Here is a 26,695-nt window from a genome sequence, read left to right on the forward strand (position 1 = left end):
CTTTTGCTAGAAGCCAGCACTGGGTTCTCTGCAGCTCTGCCCGGTGGTGCGAGAGGGTGTGTATGACTCTGTGGGTGAGGATGTAGATGGGAAGCCTGGCAGGAACGTGAAGTGTGGGTGGGAGAGAAAGTGCTCGTGTCTGGGGCGTATGTGGGTTTATATGTGAGCGTGTTTGTATCTGTCACATCATCTACCTGCCTAAAAACCCCTGGTGGCTTCCCACTCCATGAAGGATCGAGACTCAACTGCCTCACGTGGCCCACGAGGCCCCACATAATTGTCCCACCTCCAGCCTTTGCACACACTGTGCCCTCTACCTGTTGCACGATGCCCTGTCCTCCCCCATCACACCTCACCTGCTACACTCTTATCCAGTTTTTCTGGAGTCACCTCCCATGACTGCCTCTACCCTGACTAGCTTTCCCAGAAGCCGATGATCCTGGGCCATCACAGACTTATCAGTTTGGTTTGCACATGTCCCAGAGTGATTATTAGATCACTATCAGCCTCTTCCACTAAAGAAGGAGCTTCCTCAGGCAATGATCGGATCTGTTAGGGGGCCTGGCACATAGTCGATGCCCAGTCATGATATGCCACACGAGTGACTGTGTCTGTATATAACTCTATGTTCATGACGAAGCTACCTGGACAAGAGTCAAGTCTATGAGTATGAGTAGGGATGTGTGTGTGTGTGTGTGTGTGTGTGTGCGCGCGCGCGCATGCGTGTGCGTGCATAGGGGTTCATCTCAAGAACCTCGGGCCCTGTAGGAGGGCTGGGCCTGTGAAAGGCCAATGCATTCTGTGGCCAGTGCCTGGGCAAGGTGGGGTGAGAAGAAAAGCAGGCATAAGTTCCCTTGACCTTCTCCCCCAAGCCCTTCCTAAAACAGTCAGTCCCAGGGACTCTGTGTCAGGCTCCAGAATGCTTCTGGGCAGTGGAGCCAGCCAGGTGGGTGCCGGGCTGGTCCCTGCCTTTCCCCAGACCCACAAGCTCAGAGGCTCGACCTTCTACCTGCACATCCCATCTCATCCAAGACTCAAGCCAAGCCTGGTCTTGCATGCCTACCCACAATGCCCACCCCTCCGCCAAGGCCTGCCCCATAAGCAGTTCTTGATCTGAGAGAAGGTGGGCCTCCACCCTCCCTGCCTGATCCTCCACCTTCTACCAGCCGCCAAGAGATGATCTGGAATATTTCAGATTTGGGGTGGGGGAAGGAATCTGGTTCCAGACTGAAGGCCTTTACACTTATTCTGCCCTCTGCTTGGACCACCCTTCCCGCACCCGGCTCCTTCCCACTCAGACCTCAGAGAGGCCCTCCTGATGTCCTTAGCAAAGGCAGGCCCCTTCCAACCCACCCTGGTACTCACTCACCATCATCCATCTGAAATTACTTTATTATTTGTCTATTAGCTTATTTTGCATCTATCTACGCCACAGGAACCCTGTCCATCAGAGTCACTGCTGTTTCCCCAATTCTTAGACACTTCTTGGCACATAGTAGGGACTCGATAAATGAGTTGAATGAACAAATGGCTAATGGAAATTGTGAAAGAATCCTGTGAGGCGAATATTGTCCCTATTTTAAAACTGAGGTTCAGAAAGGTTAGGTCTCAGACCAGGTCAAGATTAGAGACTATCTGACTCCACTAGAACCCTAACACATCAGAGCATTTTGTAGCCAAACTCCCCATTTTATAGGCAGAAAAATGAGCATCAGAGACCGATATTTCTCCAGATTGCCTGGACCCCAAATTTTTCTTTCCTCTTACAGCACATAGTCTGAAATTGCTGCACCGATATGCTGGGCAAGCCCTTTAAAAGTACCTTCTTACTCCTCTTACTCACCCCGAGGTGGGGACTAAATACTCTGCTGCACAAAGGAAGAAACCACTGCTTCCGCTCAGCCAGGGGAGGTGCTACCCAAGGTCACCCAGCCTAGGACTCAGCGCAAGCCTGTCTGGCTGCAAAGCCGGCGTTCTCAGGGCCAGCGTCAAGGTCATTGCCCACATGTAAGCAGGACTCACCTCCCTGAAGGCAGTGAACTTCCAGAGGGTAGAGTTCATACACAGCACATGAAATGGTATGGTGATAACTGTGATCACTGGCATTGCTCTGTGCCAGGCCCTGGTTTTAGACCCTGGCACAAATGACCTCATTTAATTCCCCACAATGATCTACAAGGTAGGTGGGTGCTCTTACTGTCTTCATTTTACAGGTGAAGAGACCAAGACCCAGAGAAATTAACCTACACTGTACACAGCACTGGACTGATGGCAAGTAAGAAAATCCGAAGCTGGTATTTGGACTCAGGTCTGCCTGAAAACAGAACTCAAATCCTTCCATGCACCACCCAAACAAAGGGCCCAAGCCTGAGCGCTGCCAGGATATAGAGACAAGCAGGGCCAACAGACTGGGAACCTTAGAGCTGCAAGAGACCTGAAGGACCATCTCCGCCCCTTCATTGTGCTAAAAGTGAGCATGGGAAAACTGCCCAGAGATGTGGACTCATTTTCTAAGATCACACAGGAAGATAGTGGCAGTCCCAGGACCAAAACCCATCTGGAGGGGATCTTCTCTTGTCTCCTTAAGCTAGAGGAGCACTTTCCTGGAAGAGTGGGTCTCTCTGGTCTTGGGTCTCTCCCAGGACTCTTCCCCCAAGAATGCGGTCTTTCCCAGAAGAAGGCATCTCCTGGCCCCATAGGAAGATAGGGAGGGACAAATAAAGGGGCTTCAAGGCCTGTAAGAGCCAAGCTGAATATAGAGGGTGAAAAGGAGGGTGGGCTAGGACCAGTGACTGTTTAGACTGGAAAATGCAGATTTGGGGAGATGCCATGTAATCCCCATCCTTATTTCACTGAAGGGCCACTGTGGGTAATGGGAGACCCAGAGGCTGCATCTTGCCCCAGGCAGCTGGTTCCAAGTAAAGAGCCTCTGCTATCCATCTGAGGTACCCAGCAATGGAATGGGCTACTTTAAGTCTAGTGAGCCTCTTGTCACTAGGAGTAAACAAGGAAGAACTAGTCAAGTTGCTGCTAAGAGGTCATGATGGTCTCAAGCAGGGATGGTAGGCTTCAAGAGGTCCATGAAGTTGTTGAAAATAATAAAGGTACATATTTCTGAGGAGACCCCCAAAAGCTTCTAATACTTTAAAGGGTTGTAAACCCAAGGAGGGGTTCCTTGCTAAGTAGGGGGCCATACAAGGGTACCTCAAAGGTCTCTTCCATCTCCAAAGATTCTAGGAGGCCCACATTCTCTGATTCTAAGATTTTACAAAGCCAGGAGTCTAAGACTCAGCGGTTCTGTATGTCAGTCACTGACATTATACCCCAAATCCTACCCTGCCTGCAAGACCCCTGCTCAGTCTGGCCCCTCCCTTCTTTCCAGACCCATCCCCAACCATGCTCACCCTCATCCCTCCAGCCACACTGGCCTTCTCCCCGTTCCCAGAACATATTAAGCTTGTCCCTGCCTCAGGATCTTTGCACCTGCCCCAGGATCTTTGCACCTGCCTCAGGATCTTTGCTGTTCCCTCTGTCAGGATTGCCCCCTTTCCCTGGCTGACTCTTCCCCATACCCAGCTCCTCTTTTTCTTCAGGTTTTGGTTCAAATGCTACCTCCTCGGAGGGAGGGATGACTCCCTCCATCATCCTCCAGCCTTCCAGCACAGGGTGATGTGCAAACTGGAGCACGGCCTCTTAGGTTCAAATCTCAGCGTTGCCAAGAGACCTTAAACAGGTTGCTTGACCCTTCTATGCCTCCATTTCGTCAGCCCTAAAGCAGGGATAACAACAGTACCTGCCTTGTGAGGTGGTTGTGAGGATTAAAGCTATCGATACATGCAAAGTGCTCTGGAACACAGCCTAGCATGCAGTAAGCTCTGGGTAAGGACCAGCTCTTGTTAGCATGCGCTCTTACTTTAAAATTCAGCACATCCACAATAGTTTGTTTCCTTGACTATTTATAGAGCATCTTCCCTACTCCTCATTTTATAGATGAAGAAATTGAGGCTCAAAGAGATGAAGTACTGGCCAGCCCAAGCTCTCTGCAGAAGGGACTGGACCAGTCTCATTTTCTGCTGAATTTACAATCCCTAGAACTGTGCCTGGCGTACAGTAGGTGCTCAGTGGCTGAATGAATGAATGATGAATAAATGACCATGACTCTATCACTCTGAGGTTCTGTGCAGCCAGGAGCCTGTGCACCTAAGATTCCATATCAGCCCTCCTCTGCCTGCCCTAGTCCCAAATGACTCTCAGCTAAGGCCCCAGCCTCTCTAAGAAGTGGCTGTTGGGACAGGCAGTCTAATGAGCTGGGACCAGCATTCATGCCTCTGTCCCCAGTAGGACCCTCTTATCTCAGTTGGGCCAGGAGAATGAGGCAGGAGCTGCCTTGGCATTCGGCTTAGGGGATCCCTGCCCAGAGGTATGGTGGCAGGTGTGAGCTCAGGAAGCAGCTGCTAGCTCCCCCGTCCTGCGCTATGCCAGCTGCCTGCCGGGGGCCTGCCCACTAGATGCATAATAGATGAGGAGGCCCAGCGGGCTGTGCCTGCCTGGCATTTCAGAGCCACTAATGAGACCAGCCTCGTGCTTCCTGCAGCAGCACACAGACCCCCAGGGCTTCCGGCTCAGTGATTACAGAAAGAAACCACCTGAGGACAGGGGCTACCCACCCAAGCCTCCCACTCAGCACAGGCAGCATCCAGGAGGGCAAGGGTTAAAAGCACAGGCTCAGGCTGACATCCTTGCCACTCATGGACTGTGTGACCCTGGGCCAGCCACATTCCTTCCCTGAGCCCCAGTTTCCTCATCTGTAAAATGGGGAAACAGATGGTAATAGTCTCTACTTTGTAAAGCTGGTGTAAGGTTGGAATGAAATAATTCAGATGAAGTGCTTGGCCCAGGGCCTGGGATGGAGGAAATGCTTCATATATGGGAGCAACTGGCACCTTTACTACGAAAGGCTGATATCTCAGTGACCAGATGGGCCCTCCTGGTGGGACAAATGGAGCTGGGCAGTGACCCCTGTTTTGAAGGTGTGTGGGATCACCTCACTCTCCCCCTCTTCTCTCGCACCACAACCGGGATTTCCCTCATTCTCGTGGCTTCCCCATCTCTGGCCAAGGTCCTTTCCTTGGCAGGAAAAAAAAAAATCTGAATTCAAATCTAGCCCTTGCCAGCTCTGTTCTTAGTCCCGGTTTTAGCCTCTAAAATGGGGACACCAAGGCCAGCTTGTAGGACTGTCATCACAACTTAATGAGATGACCACAGTAAAATGCCCAGCACACTGCTGGCACTTAATCCTTGCTGGGTCCAGCCTCCTTCTTCCAGGCTGCCAGCTTAAAGGTCAAAGTTGACTCTCCTCTGCCCAGAAAATTTTCAGAACCCCCATTTCCTCACCCTGGCACTGCTCCACCTCCTTCCTCCCCCCACCCTTTGAATCTGCCTTAAATGTCCAGCCCCCACTAGGGCTGCAAAACCAGAGTCATCCCCTGACCCACTGGCTCTTTATCTTTCCACAGGGCCTCATTCCTCTGACAGTTGCACACTTGATCTGAATCCCTCCGCTGCAGATAACTTGCTGACAAGGGGATGTGGGGTAGGAGAATCCAGGCGTGATCGATCACGTCTGACCTTTACCAGCCCTAACTGCTGCCCTGATCCAAGTCCCAATCTCTCAATCCTTTTTTTAAAAAAAAGGGGTGAGGAAAACCAAACCTCCTTCAGGAAGCCCTCCCAGCCTAATTTACAAAGTTTCACTGTTCCACTCTCCGGATACAGTCAATTCAATTCCACGAACATTCATTACACATTTACTGGGTTCAGGTAGCTGTGCAAGACTGTGTGGAGGGCAGAAAGATAAGAAGAGTACAGCCCAGCTTTAATGGAACTCATGCCGGAAAGTGGACCTGTCAAAAGTAACTCAAGTAACCCCCGCTTTCGAGGACCTCTGAGCCTGCTTCATGTTGCAGGGTTATGTGAACACACTCCATTCAACTGAAGTTAACTCACTGAAAGGTCCAGTTCAACAATTACTTACTGAGCACCGAGTGGGGCTCAGAGAGGGGTGGTGACCTGCCCAAGGTCACATGGCTGGTATGTGGCAGAAGCAGATTCAAATCTACAACTGGCAGGCTCCTGAGGGCACGCCGTCCCCACCACCCCAGGAAAGAGCACTACTATGTCTCTACAGGCACGATGAACAGGAGAGGAGGTGCTCTAAGGCGGGGAAGATGTGGCGTGGGGATTAGGAAAGAAAATAGTGATAAGGGTGGACTGGAGGCGTGGCGAGGGCTCGTGGAAATGGGAAGGGAGGGCATATCAAGGGGAGCGGACGATGTGAGCAAAACCATGAAGGTGGTGCTCATGGGGGCCAACCTTCCATTGATCAGAAATGTGGGGCACGGGGACGTTAGTCCCAGGCTGGAAAGGGAGGTGAAGACAGGCCTCGAATGCCAAGAAATCATAATTAATAGTCAAAATGACCCCCATTTTACTCTAATTATATGCCATGTGCAGGCTAGTGGCTAAGCAATTGGTTTCTGGGGCTGGGGATGAAGGGAAGGGAGGCCCACGAGTTAGCGTCTTGGATAGCAGCTCCGGCGAGGAGGGTGTGGGGCGAGGTATTGTCGGTCATAGGCAAGTTCCAGAATCTGACTTTATAGATATGTCAACTGAGCCCCAGAGAGGGAAAAGGACTTACTCAATGTCACACAGCAGGTTAGTAGTTCCTACCAGTTCTGGACACTCATCTCTAATTCTTCGTCCAGGGCTCCCTAGAACGGGCTTTCTGGGTCGCCCCTCCATCTTCAAGTTTTTCCCTCAGTGCATTCCCTCAGACCTGCCCTGTGGCCTGAGGCCCTGGGACAGAGTGGGTAAGATGCTGGGCTCTGCAGAGTCTAGGAGACCAAGATTCAAATCCTACTTCTGCCCCTGACTACCTGTGTGACCTTGGGCAACTCACTTCCCACCTCAATACGTCGTTTTCATCTGTAATTAGAGATAATAGTCCCTAACTCAGGCATGTGGTAAAGATTATGTGAAATGACATAGTTCAAACACCTAACGGTATCTGGTACAGAGAAGGTGCTTGACAAGTGGGAATTGTTGGGATATTGTTATTGAACCCCCTGAAGGAAAGGATGGAATCTTTCTTACCTCCATCTCTATATTCTCTCACCCTACCCCTGCTCTAGGGTTGGCACACAGCTTTTCACATAGTCAAGGTTCAAATGGACTAGGAACAGCAACAGGCCATAAGCCCAGAGAGGGAGAGTAACCGGCTCCGGGTTACACAGAAAGCATCAAAGGAAAATAAAAGGGCAGACCCTGGAGCTCAGCCTGGGCACCCCATGTGCCTCCTGCCTCAGGTGTGGCTTCCTAGGGGGCTCTGGCATCACGCAGAGCAATGGTGCCAGATAGGAGTCATCCAGCAGCTGGGGGCACTGCAGGGCCTGGGGACCCTGGGAAGCCCTCAGCAGGGGCAGGAAGCAGGGGCCAGAGTCACCAGGGGCTCTCCTGCTGAAGCTGAAGTGGCAGCAGGAACAGCCAGCCGGGCCCTTGTGACGCTGGTGCCAGGGAAGTGGGGAGGCGCCCGCCCGCTGGGGCCCGGGGGTGTTGTGAATCCCGAGGTGAGGTGGCACCTCCACCCACCGCTCTCAGTGTTGGGGAAGCTGCAGACACAGTTGCCACCTCCCCTCCTCCTCCAAAGAGAGGACAGCCTCACAATTAGGAAGTGGGCTGGAGGAAAGGGTTTGGAAGGCTATGTATGGAATGGGACTAGAGGGTTCGGGGGTCAGCGAAAAGGCTAAGGACACCCCCCGCCCAGCCGGGAGCCACCAAGAGGTGGGAAGGAACACAGAAGAGAAAAAGGGAGGAAACACTGTGAGAGCCTGCGATGTGCCAGGCCCTGGTTTTGCTTTTGTTTTTATAGCTTCACGCTCTGTTAAATAGGCATTTAATCTCCATTTCCCAGATCAGAACACTGAGTTTCAGAGAGGTCAGTGAAGAGCTGAAGGTCACACAGGCAGCGGCAGAGCTGACATTTAACCTGGTTTGCCTGACTCCAAGGTAGTGTGCTCTAGGAAGAACTGGGAGGGAGAACGTGTGGAGGCAAGACTGGCAGGAGGGTCTGCCCGCCCCGCTGCCTGGACGGGGAGGCTGGAGGGCTGCTGGGTCTGGTCTGGCATCATAAGGCGGGGTGGTGGTTCGGGGGTGGCCCCAGGGCCCAGCCAAGCAGCCCCGCCCTTCCGAGGGCCCCAGGACTCACCACGCGCTCCGGCGAGGGGTGAAGGACTTGTCCACCCTGAAACACAGTAAGAGGGACAGCAAGTGAGGGGACGGCCCCTTCTTATCCAGCAGGCCGACCCCACACTCACCCCTCGGGGGGGCCTGGGGGAGGTGCCAGATGCACTGTCACCATCTTCCATAGGCTGCAGGGATCCTCATGTTAGATCAGGGACATGGAAAGGTGTAGGGTGAAGGAGTAAGGAAAAGAGGCAGAACGGGGGACATGGGGAGAGGGGAGCAGGGGTCCAGGACCAGGCTCTGGAGTGGCGGCAGGCGTGGGGGTCAGCACGGGAGGACCTGGAACAGGCTGGGACAGTGACCACGGCAGTCTGGGGTCAGAACAACATCATGGGTGTGGCTGGGGCCAGCTTAGAGTGTTTTCAGACAGGACTGAAGCGTGTGGGTATTTAGGAAGAAACCCCCTCCCCCCAACTTCACAGTGGCTTGCCTTGATCCTGGAGCTGCAGCTCACTCATAGCCACCAGGGGACAAAAGCCTGGGAATCTGGGAGCAGAAGATCCATGAGGAGCTTCCTCTCCTACCCCACCCCCAACACATACACCCTGCCTATCCCCAAAGCAGAGCCAGAGGAAGACCTCAAGCCCCCATAGTTCAGGGGCCACCCCCAGGCTTTATCTCCCCCAATCCCTTCGGGTCTCAATTAAGAGAGAGAGTGTGGGTAGCGCCCCTCCCAGGTCCTCCCTCATTGCCCTCTGAGGGCACCCTGGGGTTGGGGAGGGCCAGAGAGGGCTCCACCATCCCGCCCAGCCGGGGGCCAAGGTGCTCAGCAGCTGTTGGGACAACAAACAACTCTTGCCTCCTGCCCAGAGGTCAGAGGAGAATGTCTTGGGGGCCCCAAACCAGACTCTGCTAGCTAGGGAGTGTTATCTGGGGGAGGGCAGAGCTGGGGTCTCCCAGGGATCAGCTAACAATGTGGACTCTGTAGACAGGGACAGTGAGGCCAGGACTTGCCCAAGGTCACACAACAGAACCCAGCCCCACTCCCTGGACTACCTCTGGTGTCAGCTGACCAGGAAACTCAGGGCTCAACCTGGGCTCCTCTCTCCACCTGACGGCTAGCAGGGTCCCAGACAGAGAAGGCAGCCCACCCAACAAGCCCTCTGCCAGGGTCCCCTTGGAGGCTGGACATCTTGAGAGGGGAAGCACCTTGGAAAGAATCCACACAGCTCAGAGAACACCTAATCCACACCAGCAGCATTACGTGTGTGAGCCCCAATTGCTCTGCACCCCAAAAGTGTGTGTTCTTCTGACTGCAGGGAGGCAGAGCCTGGTGAAGGTTCTGTAACTACTTGGCCATTCAGGGAAGGGGCCCTGGCCCGTCTGTCTATCCAGTCTTCCTTCCCATTTACCAAATTTCTGCCTAAGGCAAGAATCCTCCCAGCACACTTCTGCCTGCCTCTGAGGTGGGCATTTGGGGTCAAGAAAGATAGTGACCCCATGACGGGCCAGCCACCACTCCGACTACTTCCCCCCCAGATCTCCAGGCCCAAGCAGATAGCAGCCCTAGGAGGATGGGGTCCCCGAGAGCCAGGGGGCCTAAGACAGGGGTCATCCAGGTGCCCAGAGGTGGGGGTGGTCGGTGGCCTGCTAATGGCTTCTCTGGTCCCTTCTTCCAGAGCCTCAGTGAAGGGGCCCAGCAGCTTCGGAGGACAAATGGAGCCTCCTGCAGGGCGTCCCCTGACCTGCCTCCTCCCACCCCCACTACACATGCACCCAGGAGTGCGCACACACAGGCCCAGCTTCCTGTCCACAACCAGCCACGTGCATAAGCTCTGCCGCGCACTTGGGACCCAAACGCAGAAATGCCCACCCTTGCGCTCACGACCCCACACGTGCTCATGGACATCCAACTGCAACACACAGGAACACACACACGCACACATACAGGCTGGCCGACACTGCACGCTACGCACTGACGGCAACCAGCTCGCCTCACACACAAGCACAAATGCTCAACTACGTACGGAACCACCCGAACCCAAGCCGCGACATAGGCGGGCGCGCGCGCGCACGCGGGCGCCCCCACCCGACGCACCTACCCTCCGTAGGCCCCGAAGGTGAAGCTGCGCTTCCGGCAGCTCATGGTGGTGCCGCCGCCGCTGCCCGCCTGACTATCTGGCCCGCGCCGAGCCGGAGCCGCCTTCCCCGCGCCCGGGTCACCTTGGCAACTCAGGCCGCCCCGCCCTTGGCCACAAGCCCCGGGATTGTCCGCGTCCCCGCGGGCTGCGGTCCAGCTGCCGGGGGCAGCCGTGCAGAAAGGACCGCTTGTTCGCGCCGCCCTCGGGCCGGGGGCGGGGGCTTCGCTGGACTTTCCCAGCTGGGGACTACAGGGGCAGGGCTGGGCGTGGCCTCGGGAGAGGGGGCAGGGAGAGGAGTGAGTGGTAGAACGAGACCTACCCTTCACCCCCCAAACCAGGGATGCACCGGGCTGCAGACCCTCTTCTGCAGGTGACACCCTCTTCCATCGTCCTAGAGTCATAGCTGTCGGTGGATCTGTCGCCGTCATCACTAAGGAGAAGCTCGCAGCAGGTCAGGTCAGGAACTTGGAATGGAGGGTCAAATAGTCTTTACTGTGGGCAGGTCCGTGCCTTCCCTGTAGGTACCTCAAATTTCTCATGTGTAAACTGGGACTCATTCCGCACCCCCAGGGCCCTTGTGGTAATGGAATGAGTTCATGCGTGCAGAGTGCTCAGCCCAGACCTGACACACAGTAAATGCTTAATACAGCTACAGGAGTCCTGCGCTAGGTCAGAAGGTCTGCTCTTCAGGCAAATGAGTGAGTGAAAGAAAGAGAATCGCCAATAGCCCTTCCATTGCCCACTCTCATCCCCGGCTCCTTGGAGCCCCCACCCACTGCCCTGATGAGGAGGAGGAGCACGGGGTAGGAATGTAAATACATACTCCTTGAAAATTCATCCAGCCCGGGTTCCCTCACTCGGCAACATTGGGCTCTGAGTCCTAGACTGGGTATGCATTCACTCAACAAACACTCTGAGCCCCTCCTCTGCATGCAGCTCATCCAAAGCAAGGGCAGATTCCTGTGTCGAGGGACTACCCAGGGCAATGTGGGAAGCCCACTCCTCACAAGGCAGTGGGTAGGGCTCTGAGGGATAAGCCCTAGGGGCACTGAGGTGGGCCAGAGGAGGGAGGAAGTCTTTCCTTCCTGAGTGGTAGCAGGGGACCCCAGAGAGCTGGAGGAAGAGGAGGAAGAGGAGCTAGGCCTGGGCCATGGGGGCTGTGCACAGTGCCAGGGCTGGGGGACCCAGGACTCTAGCCACATCCAGGCTGCTGCATCCCCTTGGACATGGCCCTCAGCCTCGCTGGTCTGTCTTTTCAGTGAGAGTGATTCCTAAGTGGGCCCTGCATGTCCACTTGGTAGGGTGGCCAAGGACTCCAATGTGCCAAGTTTCCAGCCGGGCCTGGCCCCCAGGGGGACCAGCTGGTGCTGGGACAGTGGGCCCTTGAGAAGGGCCGTGGGGGCCGCAGGGTTCCCACCAAAGACAAAGAGTCCAGTGTGGGCTCCCGCTTCTTGGGCTCTGACCAGCTGCAGCTGCCTCACTGGTAAGAGCTGGGGGTGGGGTGAGGGTGGGGGGCCATGTTCCCTCAGCCAGGGATGCAAAGGACACTCCCTAGCCAGCTCCCGGTCCCTTGGGCAACTGGAGTTTAAATGCACCTTCTGAACCTGCAAGGCCGCTTCTAAGAATTTAGCCTCTACATCACAGCATGTGAGCCTGAAGGACAAGGACAAGGGACAAGGAGGCACATGCTTACATCCTCATCCTTGTGAACCCCACCCCCCAGGGTTCAAATCCCAGTTCTCCTGTTTGTCAGCTGTGTGGCCTTGGGCAAGTTGCTTAATCTTTCAGTGCCTCAGTTTCTTCCTCTGCAAACTGGGTTTGATGATGAAGATAACAGTAACCACTTCAAAGGGTTTTTGCCAAAGAATAACTAAGTTAATGCTTGTAAAGCATTAAGAATCGTATTTAAATAGTACGTGTTTGTTAAATGAAACACTTGCTGCAGCATCCCTTGCATTAGGCTGAACTATATGAAATCATGTTTTTTTGTAGTTAGCAAATATTTATAGTAAGAGTTTCAAAACAAACTAATGGCCAGCCAGAGGGAACTGGACAAATAAACTAGGGTCCATTTATATCATGCAGTACCATGCAGCTGTTGGAAAGAACGAGGCAGATCTTGTATGGGATGTAAAACAACCTACAAGGCAAACAGACAGACACAAAGGCAGTGTAGTAAGGGCGTAGGTGCTGGACCAGGCTCTGACACTGCCTAGATGTGCGACCTTAAAGACATTATTTAATACCTTCCAGGCGTCTGGCCTCCACTAGCCCCTGTGACTAGGAACTCACTATTCTGAAGTCAGCGCAGAGCCCACGTTTGCCGACTGGCAGTGGAAGGTCATTGCCATCTTTGGGGTGGGATAGAGCTTCCTTCTTCCTTTCCCTCCAGCCTCTTGCCCAGGAGCCGGAGCCAGGCTGCCCTCCAAGGGCCAGGGCCTCCTTCTAGAAGGAAGCCTCCTCTTCTGGGCCTCCTAGATTTGCACCCAAGTTGTTCAAACAGGTGCCAGACTGTGTGAGGAAGGAGGAAAGGGTGCAGTGATGGAGCGTTACAGAGCTCCCTTTCCAAGTTCACCCTAGGCTGAGCTCTGGGACCTCCACCCGCTACCTGCCTCCAGCTCCCCTTTCCCAACCCATAGCAGGAAAATGTAAGGGCACAGTGACGGGCAGACTCTGGGGAGATCTGAAGCCAGGGCTCCAGGTGGGGCTGGTGGGATCAATTTCTGCCAGGGTCCCCAGCAACCTCCCACCCCACCACCCCACCAGGTATTCCCATTCCGGATATCTGCCTGGGGCCTCCTGGCAGGAGACAGGGCAGTCCTGGCTGCCTGGCCAGTAGCCTCCTGTGGGGTTCTGCGTTAATTAGCTTTCCTCCCTGGACCTCGGTTTACTCATCTATTAGACACATACTCACCTTCCTGAGTTAGAGACAAAATAATGAAAAACAGTGTTTGTCTTCAGAGAATTCTGTAGGCTCAAAAAATCACTATCCTTAGCCCATGGCCTTTCTAGCCGAGCCACACCTACCCAAGATGCTGCACTCTGAGCTCCTGAGGAGTCTCCTGGAAGGTCCCCAGGCCCTGGGAAGGGAGGCAGGAGTAGGTGTTGCTTGGCTCACACACTCTCCCCAGGAAACTTCCCAGTGAGGTTACACACCCAGCCATCCCCTGTCCTAGGTCTAAGACCCCTACCCCATTCAATGCGTTCCTAAGACCCCTGCCTACTTGAAGTGTCCCCATCAGAAATTAAGACAATCTGCTCTGGCCAAAATGGCCAGAATAATTGCCTCCACTCAGCCCCTGCCCCTAGGGATGTGACTCTGGTCACAATATAGACCATGTACCTCTAGGGTCCCTGAGAGCAAAAGTCTTCTGGACACACAGACACACATGAGGGCATCTTTCTTCCTTCTCTCAGTCATTTAACTAAGATGTACTGAGCACCTGCTGTGGGCCTAACACTATTCTGGCATTAGCAACAGAGAAGAACAAGACTGGCAAGTTCTGTGGTGGACCTGCATGCATGTGACCTCATGCATGTGACCTCACCAGGTCACATGTGCACTTGCCCTTGTACTGTGCACAGAGCATCTAACTCGTGCCTAGAGAGATCATATTAAGATCAAATGCATGCAGACATGCTTACGTGACCATAAGCCCCTACAATGCAAGCCCGTATACAAAGGTCAAATCAAGTTCATACCCACATGTTCCCAATCAGTGTGTGCTCACTTACTGACTATAACTGGGTTTATACGCATTTGTACACACGTGTGAACACACACCAATAAGATTCATGCACAGAAATCATAGGCACACACGCCTTTATCACACTATGCTCATACACAGTATACACATAGATACAATGCACACACATTCATATCTCTCTCTCTCACACACACACACACACACACACACACACACGAGTGCCCGGCTAACTACTAGGAAGATTATTGGAAAAAAAATTAAGGTAGGAGAGAGGATGGCTGTTTGGAGGTTGAGGGGTGTGCAACAACTGTAGCATCCCCAAGGAGAGGGGATTCCAAGGCTCCTCTCACACCAATCCAGCCAGCTTCCTCCGCCTAACCTCTAAGGGCGTGGCCCTTCACACCCATTTTCAGGGGCAGATGGGCTGAGCTGGACGAGAGACTGCTTGATGCTCAGAGCTCCCCCCAGGGCAACTGGGCCGACAGAACCCCCTGTACTGGGGGCAGGAGACCTTGAGTGTGGCCCCCAGCTTTGCTGGCTACTCGTTTCCTAGCACAATCCCTTCCTAGTTCAGGCCTCTGCAGGTCCATCTATAAGATGGGGGACAGGAAGCCCGATAGTACCTTAAGATGCCACCCCCTCCCACTCAGCCATCCTGGAGTTCTATGAGCACCTCTTCATCCCGCCAAGGCCCTTGACTTTAGCAGTGGTTCTCAATGGGGGTGGCTCTGCCCCCCTAGAGGGCATTAGGAAATACTTGAGGGTGGTTTTCATCTCTGCAATTACTGGGGATCACCACTGTCATTCAGTGAGTGGAGGCAAGGAAAGCTATGCCTGGGAGAGTCCCACTTAAGGAAGACTAGCGGTGCATCAAATATCCTCCCAGATATTTATGTATGGGAAAGGCTGCTCATCCCATCCCTGAGACAGAAAGATATGTACAGACATATATAGATATGCAAGCACGTGGTTACTTCATTGGTCCTGTGGTGTGATCATGCCAGGTGGAAGTAGAGGGCTTTTATAATATCGTTTTGTTTTTGAAATTAGGTGTTGAGGTAGGCCATTACAGGAAAATGCTCTTTAAAAACGTTCTGAAACAGACCTGGGTGTCCGCCGCGGTCCCGGGCGCCCTCAAATGGCCACCACAGGAACTGCAAACGGGGCGGGCGGGCTCCAGGACCAGGGACAGCGCCCCTGGCCGGCGCCTCTGGCGTCTCTGCTGGGGATGGTGGGGGCCCCGAGGGAGTCAGGAGGTAGCACCCTGTGTTCCCGGCCGTGCGCTCGCCACCCCCCGCGCTCTTCCCTCCTCCCTTTGTGCGGAGGCGGCCCCCAAGGCCTGCCCTCTCTCCTCTCCCTGGTGTGAACTGCCGCGCCACTCCCGGGACACAATGGCACACCTGCGTGCCACAATGGTGGCACCTGAGCCGCCGCCCACCATGTTCCCGCCGCCCCCTCTCCCCCGGGACCCGTTCACTCAGTGTGCAGATCACGGAGCCGCACCTACGCGCCCTGGGACCTGTGATCCCTGCAACGGCCCCGTGAGGCAGATCACGCGGGAGTTATATGTCAGCCATGACTGATGGAGAAACTGAGGCTTGCAACAGAGCAGATCCAGCTCCCCTGATACCGGATTAAGACATCATCCTCCATCACGCATGCACCTGGGCTCAGTAAGAGAGGCTACTAGTTCCCGAGGCCCTGTGCCAAGCACTCTTGTTGGTTCCGTCCTCATGACCACACTGTACATTCGGAGCTGTTATCACAGCTCAGACCAGCAAACTGAGTCTCTGATTGGCTTGCCCGAGGCTCGATGGAAGTAGAAGCAGTTGTAAAGACCCTCTGAGGTCTTAATTCTGCTCTGAGTCCCTCTCAGGGACACTCCTGCCAAGAACAAACCTTTTCAAACAGCACACGCTGCCCTGCCCTGACACCCTTGGAGGCCTGAAATCCTCTTCCACCTTAGTTAGTGCTTGGGGGGTGGGGGTGGCTGCATGGGGCCCTGCATCCCTCACAGAGGAGCCCCTATCTCCTCGTCCTCACAAGCTTTAGCTTCACAAAGCACTTTCCCCAAGGCACACAGTAGGTGCTTACTAAATACTTGCTGCTTGGTTGAAGCTTTGCCTTCCAGGAACCAGGATTCTAAATGCATAACCACACAGCCTGGGCACAGAGCCTGGACACAGAGCAGGGCAGAGGGAGGCACAGGGTACGGGTGCAGGCGTGAGAGCTAGACAGAGCAGAGTTCCAGCCCAGTCCTGAGCTGCAGGACTCTAAGGCTCAGTTCCCACATATGGAAAATGGAGATATACTAGCTCTTAAATCACAGAGTGACGGAGAGGACCAACTAAGTGATGTACACAGGGAGAGAACTTAGCACAGTGCCTTGTGCCCACAAAGGGCTTTGCATGGTGGTGGTTGCTAATGCTGTTGCCACTAGGGTCTTCTTTGGGGTGTACAAAATCCAGAAGTCCCTGCTGAGTCATGCTCCATTTCCCATAAGGGTAAATCATACCACAGCATACCCCATGGGCAAGCATGATGGGCAGAGGAAGTGGTTGCAAACGCAGTCTGAGGCTGGGTTGGGGACAGAAGGAGAGGGGAGGGGGCTGCCATCCCTGGTGGGGGCAGAGTTTAGGAGTATCTGGAGACCCCTCTACCTCCTACTTAATCTCTGACCTTCAACCCCTAGCCTCTGACTCTGGATCAGCTCCCTGGTCTCAGCATAGTAGGCACTCCATAAATATTCAATGAGTGAATGATGTCCTAGGTTAGCTATGAACAAAAAAGAAGATAAAATCATTTTGTTCCTATCATAATATATATATAGCAGTTGACATCGGCACAGGTTTAAAGTCAGATGGACGTGTATTTGAATCCCTACCTCTGTTACTTCCTGGTTTGTGACTTTGGGCCATTTTTATAACCTCTCGAAGCCTCAGTTTCTTCATCTGTAAAAGGGGATGGTAAGGATAATAATAGGTTTGTTCTTTAGGATTCAGTGTAAAGTGCTCAGCCCTGGCACAGGGTAGGCACCCACTAGGTGGGGACCGCCCTTACTACTGTTACTGGACACGTGCTAGCACAGCCACGCACTGAGTCGGGAGACCTGGGTCCTAGGCCCAGCTCTCCCTCTGGCTCACTGTGACTGTGGGCAGGTCCCTACCCCTTGGGGCCCCAGTTTGCTTCTCTGTATAATGAGGTACCTTCTCAGTCTGATTTCTCTGGGGCAGCCTGGCCCCTAGGGGCATAGCAGGTGAGGAAGCCTCTATGGAACAGGTCTGCCCCTCGGTCTATCACTCTTGTCATGGAGAAGGGGACTGTGTTCCCACAACAGGGAGAATGGCAGGCATCACTGGAAGTCCCAGAGCTTCGCCTGATACCTGCTGTGTTCCCATGCTGACCTCTCAGAACCAGCCTCCCTGCCCCTAATGCAGGATGCAGTTCTGAGCCACACCTGCCTCGTAGGCTCCGGTCCTCAGGGGGCCCAGGATAGTGTGAGGAGCTCAGAGTGAAGAAAGGTATGCGTTTGGAGCCCAGCACCAAGGCCAGATATGTTCCCAAGGCCCATCTCGTTGCCTCTCTCAGCCTCAGTTTCCTCAGCCACACGAGTTCTGCCAGCCCCAAAGGCTCTGGTGCACATCAGAGCCAACCCAGATGTGAAAGCCCTTTGCAAATTGCTACCAACAGGCATAATCATAATTATTATCTGTAAAATGAGGGGGCTAGACCATCTGATCTTCATGGGCCCCTCTCCAGCTCTCAGGCTGAGGATTTCTCATTTTCCATTGGAGTTTGTGCAGAGGGGGCTGAGAGAAGCCAGGGTCAGTGAGATTGTACATCCCTGGGAACCTCTGCAAATAAATCTCTCCATTCATCCTCTTCCCCCAGCCTAGTCCAGGGCACTGAGTCCCAGGGACAGACCATGGAGAAAGGGAAAGGGAGGATAGAGGAGCTGGATATTCAGGGCCAGGTCCTGAAGGTGTGGGGACAAGCCTAGAGTTGGAGCTGCACCTGCCCCTGCCCAGAACTGCCTCCATTCCTTAGGGCACAACCCATTCCTCTCTATTGTACCTTCCCCTCCCCAGCTAATTCTGCATGCAGTACATAAAGTAATTGAAAGTGGAGTCAGACAGTCCTTAATTCAATCTCAGCTCCAGCCACATACCAGCTGACTGACCTTGGGCAGGCAGATAATGATTGCTCTGAGAATTAAATGAGATAGATCTGAGAATAGTGCTTAGCATAGGGCACAGCATACCATAAGTACTCAATTAATGCCCTCCACCTGTATTCGATCACTCGGCCTCCATTCTTCTTCTCTCCTGTCAGAACCCTTCTGGAATCCCTCAGCCAACCAGTTCCCACCCTGGCCGACGCAGGACAGGCACCAACAGTGTAGCATGGGAGCAAGGGCAGGGGGCAGGGCCCAGGTTTCTCTGCCCCTCAGAGGACCACAAAGGGCCACACCTCTCTAGCCAGGGAGGTCTGAGGGCCTGCCTGGCGAGTGACGCAGGTGAGGGCTCTGCCCCAAGGGCTCTTTCCATTTCTGTTTGTGGGGGGCCTTGAAGCCCTGAGGGAGGGACTGTAAGGTCACCCCTTTGTACCTGGAAAACTCACACATGTCAGGCAGAGGCAGGTGGTGGATGGGGCAAGCCTGGAGCCCGTCTACCCAGAGACCTTAACCCAGTGACATCCAATTGCCTGCTGCCTGGGCCAGCATGAGGGTCTGCAGCAGCCTGCCAGGAGTGGATGGCCTCTCTCAGGACTTCCAAGTTTGGGAAGAGGCAGCAGGACGGGAGGCTTGGCCACCATCAGCCTGGGCATTGTCCTGGCAGCCCCTCAAAGGTCAATGACACGCCCTGCTTTTGAGAACGAAGGAATCAGGGCAATCCCAGCAGTTCTGGTGCTGAGCATGCAAGCAGAGGAATTCCCAAGGTCACCCTCCATCAGCCACTTCCATCCACCTCAGAGGCATGGGGCCCTGGGGAGGGCTGTCCTCTGATCTCAGGATGTAGGTGTCTTTACCTCGAAGACTTGGGGCTGAGAACTCAGGAGCAGGGCAGAGGGCTGGACCCACATGCCTCACCCTCCACACCCTCCAACAGCCGGGGTGCAGCAGGCATGTGACTCCTGTGGCCTCTCTGGCAGCTCAAGAGTCTGTCCTCACCTGCCGTTCCTCCCACCAAATTCCAGCAGTCCCAAATTCTCAAGGGATCCTGGGGAACGGGTAATTGCAAGAAACAGCACGGTTCCCCCAAAGACATGACACATCTGAGGCTCATACGACACGGTCACCAGCTCCGTCTCACGGAGCCACACTGCAAAGGCAGAAGTTGCATCCGTCCGTTGCACAGAGGGAAAGGGAGGCTCAGAGAAGCCAGTGACGTTCCCGAGATCACCCAGCTCGTGAGAGGAGGAACGTGATTTCCAGCACGGTGACAGCCCTCTCGATCCCTGATGGGTTAGTGCCAGGTCCTCTCGCCTGCCCCTGGGACGGGAGATGCTGGAGCCATCTTCTTTGCATAGATGGGGGAAAACGAGTCCCATGGAAACAGCCCATGGAGCGGCACTGAAACAGCAGGGGCAGGACAGAGACCTGCGCCAGGTTACTTCCTCGTTCCCGGCTGCCGAGCCTGGCCCGGGACCCACGGCCTGCCCACGGAAGGCTCGGCCAGTCCCTTCAACGTTTTTCCCGTTGGCTTTCAGGGAAATGCAAACTCCTTAGCTGGGCATTCAAGGCCCTTAATGAACTGATCCCAGCTCAACCTTACAAACACCTTTCATCGAAGCCAAACCAGTGTCCTCATGGCCACACTGCAGCTGGTCATGTCCCAGAAACACCTTCATTCCTCCTTTCACTATGCAACTCATAATTCCACTCTCAGCCACTATTACCATTTACTGACGACCTGTTACGTGCCAGGCACTGATACCTTGGGGGTAAAACTACCCATCTCACATGATGATAGCAATACCAACCGCCTTGGAAACGTGAAGTTATGGGAAAATTGCCTACAATCCCAAAACACTGAAGAAAGGGCTTATAATTTCTTGCTGTAATAAAATATTTGGAGTTTTTTAAAAAATGCTTTTCTCCGCATTTTTCTAGTGCTTGTTTTATCTCCTGCGCAGTCACATCTCTGAGTGCAGCTCTGTGTTTTTCACAGCAGCTCCTGGCCATCGCATCTGATCTGCGCAAACAGCACTCCCAGGTGGGCAGGCAAACAAGGGCTCGGCATCTCTGTTCCGTAGAGAAGGAAATGAGGCACAGGGAGAGCAAGTGACTTGTTCAAAGTCATACAGCAGAGGCCAGACTCGGATTCCTGACAACTCTCAGCCCATCTCTTCTTGGTCCCTAACAAGTGCCCACTAGGAGCTGGGCATGACCCTGGTTACTTGCCTACATTAGTCTTCTTAACCTTTGAAACAACCTCATCAAATGCATGAAGTGGGTGATCCCCACTTTACAGATGAAAAAACAGAGGCTCAAAGAGACGGAGTAACTTGCTCCACGCTGTGCAGCTAATCAGGGGCAAAGGCAGAATTTGAACTCAGGTCTTCTTCCGAAAAGGGGACCAAGGGAGGGTGGCCCCACACTGGCAGAGGGGTATTTACTAACAGAATGGGCGCGGTATTTCACCTCTTTGAGCTTTTCCTCATCTGAGATGTGGCCACAATAAAACCACACTGGACTGTGGTAGGGACCAGAAGGTGCCACACCCAGGTCATATCTGTGTCCCTGGGACAGACTACATGGTCAATAACTGCTTAGTAAGTGTGCAAATGAGGTCCCCACCATTGTGCCAGCACACAGCACGAGCATCGTAGGGAAGGGTGGTATCCCAGCGGGATGCCCCTGTTTGGGGATGTCTCCCCACCGGCACCCCTCTGCTTCTCCCTCCCTGCTCTCTGAGTCACTGCCCGCAAGTACAAGTCTTCAGCCCTAAAAATAGAGCACATTTAGGGGCATGAAAATTCCCACAGATGCAAACCGCAGCTGCAGCCCCCTGCTTTCAGTTCCCTCTCTGTTGACCCCAGGCTGGCCAGCCCAGGAAGTCCCAGACTGGCTACCCCTGCTTGACCCTTTGTGGACCTAGAATTTTCAGGCTGCTGGAAGTCCTTAGCCAGAGGCCCCCGCTTGCCCTACACTTTCCAGCAGACCCAAACTTCCTTTCTGCATTGGCACAGGACTGCCACCTCCCACCTCACACTCCCTAGGCAGGCTGAGCTGCCTCCCAGAGCTGGAGATGGGCCCAGAAAGGGGAAATAATTTGCCTGGGCCACACAGCCAGCAAGAAACAGGGCCAGGCCTAGATTTGAAACCAATGCTCTGGGAAGCCTAGGGTGAGTAGCCAAGAGAGAATGGCAAACAAAGTCCAGAGGCCCTCGCTGCCCCCTGCCTAGCATCAGTCTGCCCTGGAGACTCATCTTGAGCCCATAGAAGCACCTCTCAGCAGCTGTTTCCCAGCGATGCCAGAGGCCTAGCCATGGGGTGAGGGCCCAACCTGCAGAGGTTCTGCCAGACGAGAGGTAAGCAGAGAACTTAGGGGATTCCCCTCCCTTCACACCAGCTGGGCTCTGGCCTTGCTGGGCAGGCAAAGCAGAAACCAGGACTTGGCAAGGCCTCCTGGCAAAAGTGGCAAAGGAAATGGAATCCTGGGTCTGCTTGAGCCTGGGCTGGGGATGCCCTATCTTGGGAGAAGCCTATGGAGTGGCACCTTCATGGACAGCAAAGGGGGAGCCAAGGAGAGAGACTCCTTTGGCAACCTGGTAGGTGTTGGGGGCTGAGGTAGGGGGAGAGGAGGAAGGTTCACCGAGGGGAGAACACCAGGCAGTTTTCCAGTATCCTCACGCAAGCTAGGTTCACGTGAGGCAGAGAAGAGGGTAGGTGAGGCTTTGTTGAGGGTGGTCAGAGAGGCCTCTGTCTCTTCCTCCTGGGGTGATGAGTTCACGTCCCACACGCAGGAAGCAGATGTAATGCAGTGTGTGTGCACCCATGGTAGCCTGGGTGCATGTGCACCCTGGGTGGGTGGCTGCATGTGCAGATCTGCCAGGTTCATTTTTAAGGGCATGGGGCTTTCTTGTGCTTCTTCCTGCTTGTGTGTGTATCATGTGTGTGCCCTGGAGGAGATAATAGAAGCAGATACCAGCCGAATGAGGGCTTCAGAGGAAGCTCCTCTTGCTGATGACCACCTCCCATCTGTGTACACACATCTGGATGCTGTGTCTCAGTGTTTGTAGTGTCACGCAGAGTTGGAGACAGGGGTGTTGGCCTGGGGATGCCCGTGGGTTCCTGAGTCTGGGTCTCAGGGTATTTGTGAGCTGAATGGTGTTTGTGTCTGTGTCTGGCTGTGCGAGGGTCTCAGTGTTTGCACGGCGTGTGTGGCTGCTTAGCAGCCTCTGACGGCCAGGACAAAGGCCTTCGTAGACAGACAGGTCACATGGAAGACAGAACTGCCTCAGCAGTCCTCAAAGGGCCCCTTGGCTGGGGAACATGACAGCCAGGTGGGGGGCAGGGCCAGGTTAAGAGGGAGATATACAGTAGGGTCTCAGGGCTTCCTAATCTCAGGCTTGTGCAGACCCTACTGGGGGTGCTAAGGCCAGAGTAGCAGAGAACCCCCTGAACCAAAAGGAGATCTTTTGCATTTCAAGAGGCCAAAGGAAGAATCCTTCTTGTACCCTGGGAGTATTTGAGTAGTTAGAGCCAGGAGAGGGACCTCCTGAGACCCCCGCCAGGCATACACCCTGCCAGGCAGAGAGAAGAGGAGAGGGCTTTCTCCGAAGAAGGCTGTGAGCTGGGAAGGTCCCAGGGTGGGAAGGCCATCATGGCTGTGGGAGGGAGGCAGCAAGGCGAGCCCAAGGCTCCCAGATAGGGAGAAGGTCTGAGTTCAGACCCTGAGGAAAGGTGGAGGGGTTCTCCTCAACCTGACTCAACTTCCCCACCTCCATCCAGACGCACCTCTCCCCCAGGCAGCACGGGGAGGGAGTCCACTGTGGATCACAACCCCCTGTCACTGACCCTTCCTCAACCCCACCACTGGGGTGATCCACGTGGATCAGGAGCCAGAGAATCTATACCACCCCAGGCAGAAGGCGACTCTGCGACCTTAGGCAGTTTGTTTAGCCTCTCTGGGCCTCTCTGTGCAATGGAGACCTCAGACCCTGCCCTCAAAAGTTGCTGTGAATGGGGAAGGCGCTCAGGCCACTCAAGGATTAATCATTACCCTGGAATTTTTTCCAAGGCCATTAAAGCACCCCGCCCCTTCCCCAGACCCTCAGAGTGGGGAGGAGATCCCCGGGCCAGCTGGGCATGACTACCACCTCCCCCACTCAGCTGCTGCCCTCAGCTGCTGTGCCAGGCCTGGACGCCCACTCAGGGGCACCTTTGACGGATGTTCCTTCTCATGCACTAGGAAACTCAGGGCTGCCCTCTGTCCCCAGCTTCTTCCCCTGAACATCCTTGGAAAGGAGGGATCACTGTCCTGTGTCAGGGTGGGCTAGGAGCCAGGGACCCAGCTCCCCTCTGCCTTTCCTACTCTGTCCTGACCCAGGTTCTCTCAATGCCCCTTACTGCTGGCTCTGACTTTGCTGAGGGAGGGGCATAAAGCCCTGGGACAGATGCCAATGTGCCATGTGCGAAAGGTGGGTGTCCTCCTTCATTCCACCCCCAGGCCTGTGGTATGACCCCAAGAACTCGGGGGTCATACACAGGTTGGGGTCTAACGACCGTGGAGGGAAGGCGCTCACCTTCTGAGCTGGTGTGTACGTGTGCGTGTGTGTGCATGTGTGTGCACACAGAGGATATCTTCCCCAAGCCCCGGCGCCCCATGGCTGGCACCATAGCGCCTGCGGAGCACGAGGACCGCCCTGTAGATTCCCATCGAGTCCTCGGATCTTGCGGAGCCAGTGGAAGCAACGAGGGGGCGCCTGACTGCGTGACGCGTGTGCCCTGCTCGGCGGCGGGTCACGGACAGGGGGCGGGAGAAACGCGCTTGTCCCTGAGGAGGCAAGGACATCACCGCCCTGTTGGCTCTGGGTCGTTGGACCCGAGGACCCCCACTTCCCTCTTCTGGGGACCAGAGCGCCTCCTCCTGGGAGGTGTTAAAGCCCCTCCCCAGGGATTGAAGGAACGCGTCCACTTCGCGCGTTCCCTGCTCTGAACCAAGGCGCCCCCTCCTCAGGGGAATCGGAAGGCGGGACCCCCAACCAACGCCGGGGGGCGGGGGGACCCAAGCCCTTCAGCTACGGCCTGACCCCAGCCCTGTAGGGGTTCAGCTCGGCCGGTTCAGCCCAGGCCGGGCCTCTCACCGCCCGCTTCCAGCCTCGGCCAAGCCCAGCCTGCGCCCCTCCCCGCCAACCCCCGGGTCCCGGGTCTCCGCCCGTTCACCCAACCCGTCCGCGCGGGGTCTTGGCTGCCGGCCGACCGGAGCCTGGGGCGCCCCGTGCCTTCCCCTTCCCAGGCCAGCACCCCGGGCAGGGCGGACTCACCCGCAGGCCCGGGCCGGGGGCGTCCTGGGCTCGGCGCTCCGGTGCCCGCGGCAGCCGCTGCAGCTCTGCTCAGACGGGGCTCCGCGCTCGCCGCCGCCGCCGCCGCCGCCGCAGTTCGGGGAGGGGGGCGTCACGTGACCGGCGAGCGCTCCCTCCCGGCGCCGCTCCCCCCTCACTGCGGAGCCCGGGCCGCGGGCGCTGGAGCGGCGGAGGCCCCCACCCTGCCGCCCGCCGTGCCTCACAACAGGTCCCGGGGGCGGGCGCTCTGTGCCCCCATCTTACAGGTGGGGAAACTGAGAACCGAGGAGGGCAAGGACTGGCTCAAGGTTACACGGCTAGACTGTGGCAGGAGGGGTCCAGCCCATGCTCCAAGGGAAGAGGGACAACTTCTGGGGCAAGTGGGGGACACGCCTTAGGCCCCCACGGGCTCCGCGTGCCTGCAGGGGCGGAGGGAAAGCAAAAGGTGCGCGGGGCGCGCGGGGCGAGTCGGCTGTGCCCCTGCAGCACGCACACCGCGCAGGGCGGTGGACGCGCGTCCTCGCAGAGGGCCGCGGTGACACTGCCCGGCGCGTTAGCTGCTCCCCGACATCCTCCCTAGACTGAGCAGCTCACTCCCTGCTCCCGACCTAACCAGGAAGCCAGGGCGGTGGGAGGGAAGGCGAGCCTCGCCGGCCATGTTCTAAAGTAGAAGGAAGGCAACAAAAGGAAGTTGGGTCAGGACAAGACAGGAAGGAAGGGGTCGCAGAGATCACCTTAGTCTGACCTCTGAGGTCCACAGGGAGGAAGAGACTTGAGCAAGGCCACATGCAAGTGAGCAGCAGTAGCAGTGCTGTCGATGATTGTGGCTCCAGGGTCCCACTCCCCGCTGAGGAGAAAGAGACTTGACCAAGGTCACGTGCAAGTGAGCAGTAGCAGAGCTGTTGACAATTGTAATTCCAGGGCTCTACTGAAGAGTACCCTGCTGTGTCACATCTGTTTTCCACTGGGATCCCCTCCAAGGGCAACCCTAGACAAACAGAGGAAACAGGCAGTGTGTCTATAAGGTCAGAGCTGTGGCGGACAACGATGAGGGTATGCTTGGTGGTCCCAAGATCATGCGCTGAGTCACAGAAGCCTGTTAGAGGGGATCTTTGAGACCTCTGGATCTCACCCTCTTGCTCTACTAACAGGAAACAGGCCAAAAAAGGGTAAAGACAAACCTATTTCATCAACCATTTAGAATCAGTGGGTCAAGGCGACAGGGCCCTCCAAGGTCAGAGGACCCAACAGGCCCACCCATCTCACTGACAGGACTTAGGGAGGACTCAAGTCTTGTATTAACTTATTCGACATATTGAGCACCGGCTTTGTGCTTAATGAGAGACTGTCAGTTCCACCTCCCCATCTTTTCCCAGCCACGAGGACTACATTTCATCAAGGAAAAGATCTGAGGCCTTCAGCAACCCTTACACCAGCCTCTGAGACATGTAGGCCCCTGAGTGTTCAGCCCCATGGGGGCTGGTCCCACGGCCATGTTTCCCCACCAAAAATCTCACCCTGACCAAGAGATTGGAATTAAGGGGGAACAGTAGGACATGCTTTGCCCTCATCCCACCCCCTGCATATGTGAAAAGGCAGATAGGGAAAGCAAGAGCAGGCACTAGTTCTATCCAGTCCTTCTCTGTCAAGTTCTCCCTCCTGCAAGCTTCCCTCAACCATGGGTAGGAAAAAGGCCCCAGCCCAGGGTTTCTCAAACTTCTAAGAGCACAGGAGGGGCCTGATCCCGGTGTACGTCCCTATTCAGTAGATCTGGGCCTGAGCTCCTGCATGCCTAATAAAGCTGCACAGTGTTGCCGGTGCAGTGGGGGGGGGCCACAGACATGTTGAGGGGGGCAGGTAGAACAAGGTTAAGTTCAGGGCAGGAAGAGGACTGCTGGGGCTCTGAGGACAGACGCCTGCAGCATCACCTGCATTTGAGCCCACTTCATCCTTGAGGGTCCTTGTGATTTCCTGTCTAGCACTGGGCCTGGGCCTGGATCCTTTGCAGGATGCACCAGTGCTACGGAGTTAGTTCAAAGTGGTAACGAGAGAAGCTGAACAAGATTGGCTCAGGCACTTCTGGGGATGGTGCAGATG

The 26,695-nt window shown here is 55.2% G+C and overlaps 1 protein-coding gene across 8 annotated transcripts in view; it reads right to left on the reverse strand.

Annotated features, from left to right (window-relative positions):
- The window catches only part of LOC107513052 (RAP1 GTPase activating protein), a 62,970-nt gene extending 38,296 nt beyond the window's left edge, over positions 1-24,674 (reverse strand). For 3 of the 8 annotated variants that reach the window (XM_036229743.1, XM_036229738.1, XM_016149246.2), the window contains exons 1-2: positions 10,344-10,422; positions 8,264-8,299 (exon numbers count right to left, since the gene is read on the reverse strand). In XM_036229743.1, coding sequence (XP_036085636.1) covers positions 8,264-8,299; positions 10,344-10,387 — 80 coding nt within the window. In that variant the 5' untranslated portion in view covers positions 10,388-10,422. Of the gene's footprint in view, positions 1-8,263; positions 8,300-10,339; positions 10,468-24,580 lie in introns of those variants that run through there. The other 5 variants (XM_016149249.2, XM_036229756.1, XM_016149247.2 and 2 more) reach the window with 5 other exon arrangements.
- Positions 24,675-26,695: the final 2,021 nt, after the last annotated feature.

The sequence above is a fragment of the Rousettus aegyptiacus genome, unplaced genomic scaffold (genome assembly GCF_014176215.1).
Source record: "Rousettus aegyptiacus isolate mRouAeg1 unplaced genomic scaffold, mRouAeg1.p scaffold_m13_p_1, whole genome shotgun sequence".
NCBI lineage: Eukaryota > Metazoa > Chordata > Mammalia > Chiroptera > Pteropodidae > Rousettus > Rousettus aegyptiacus.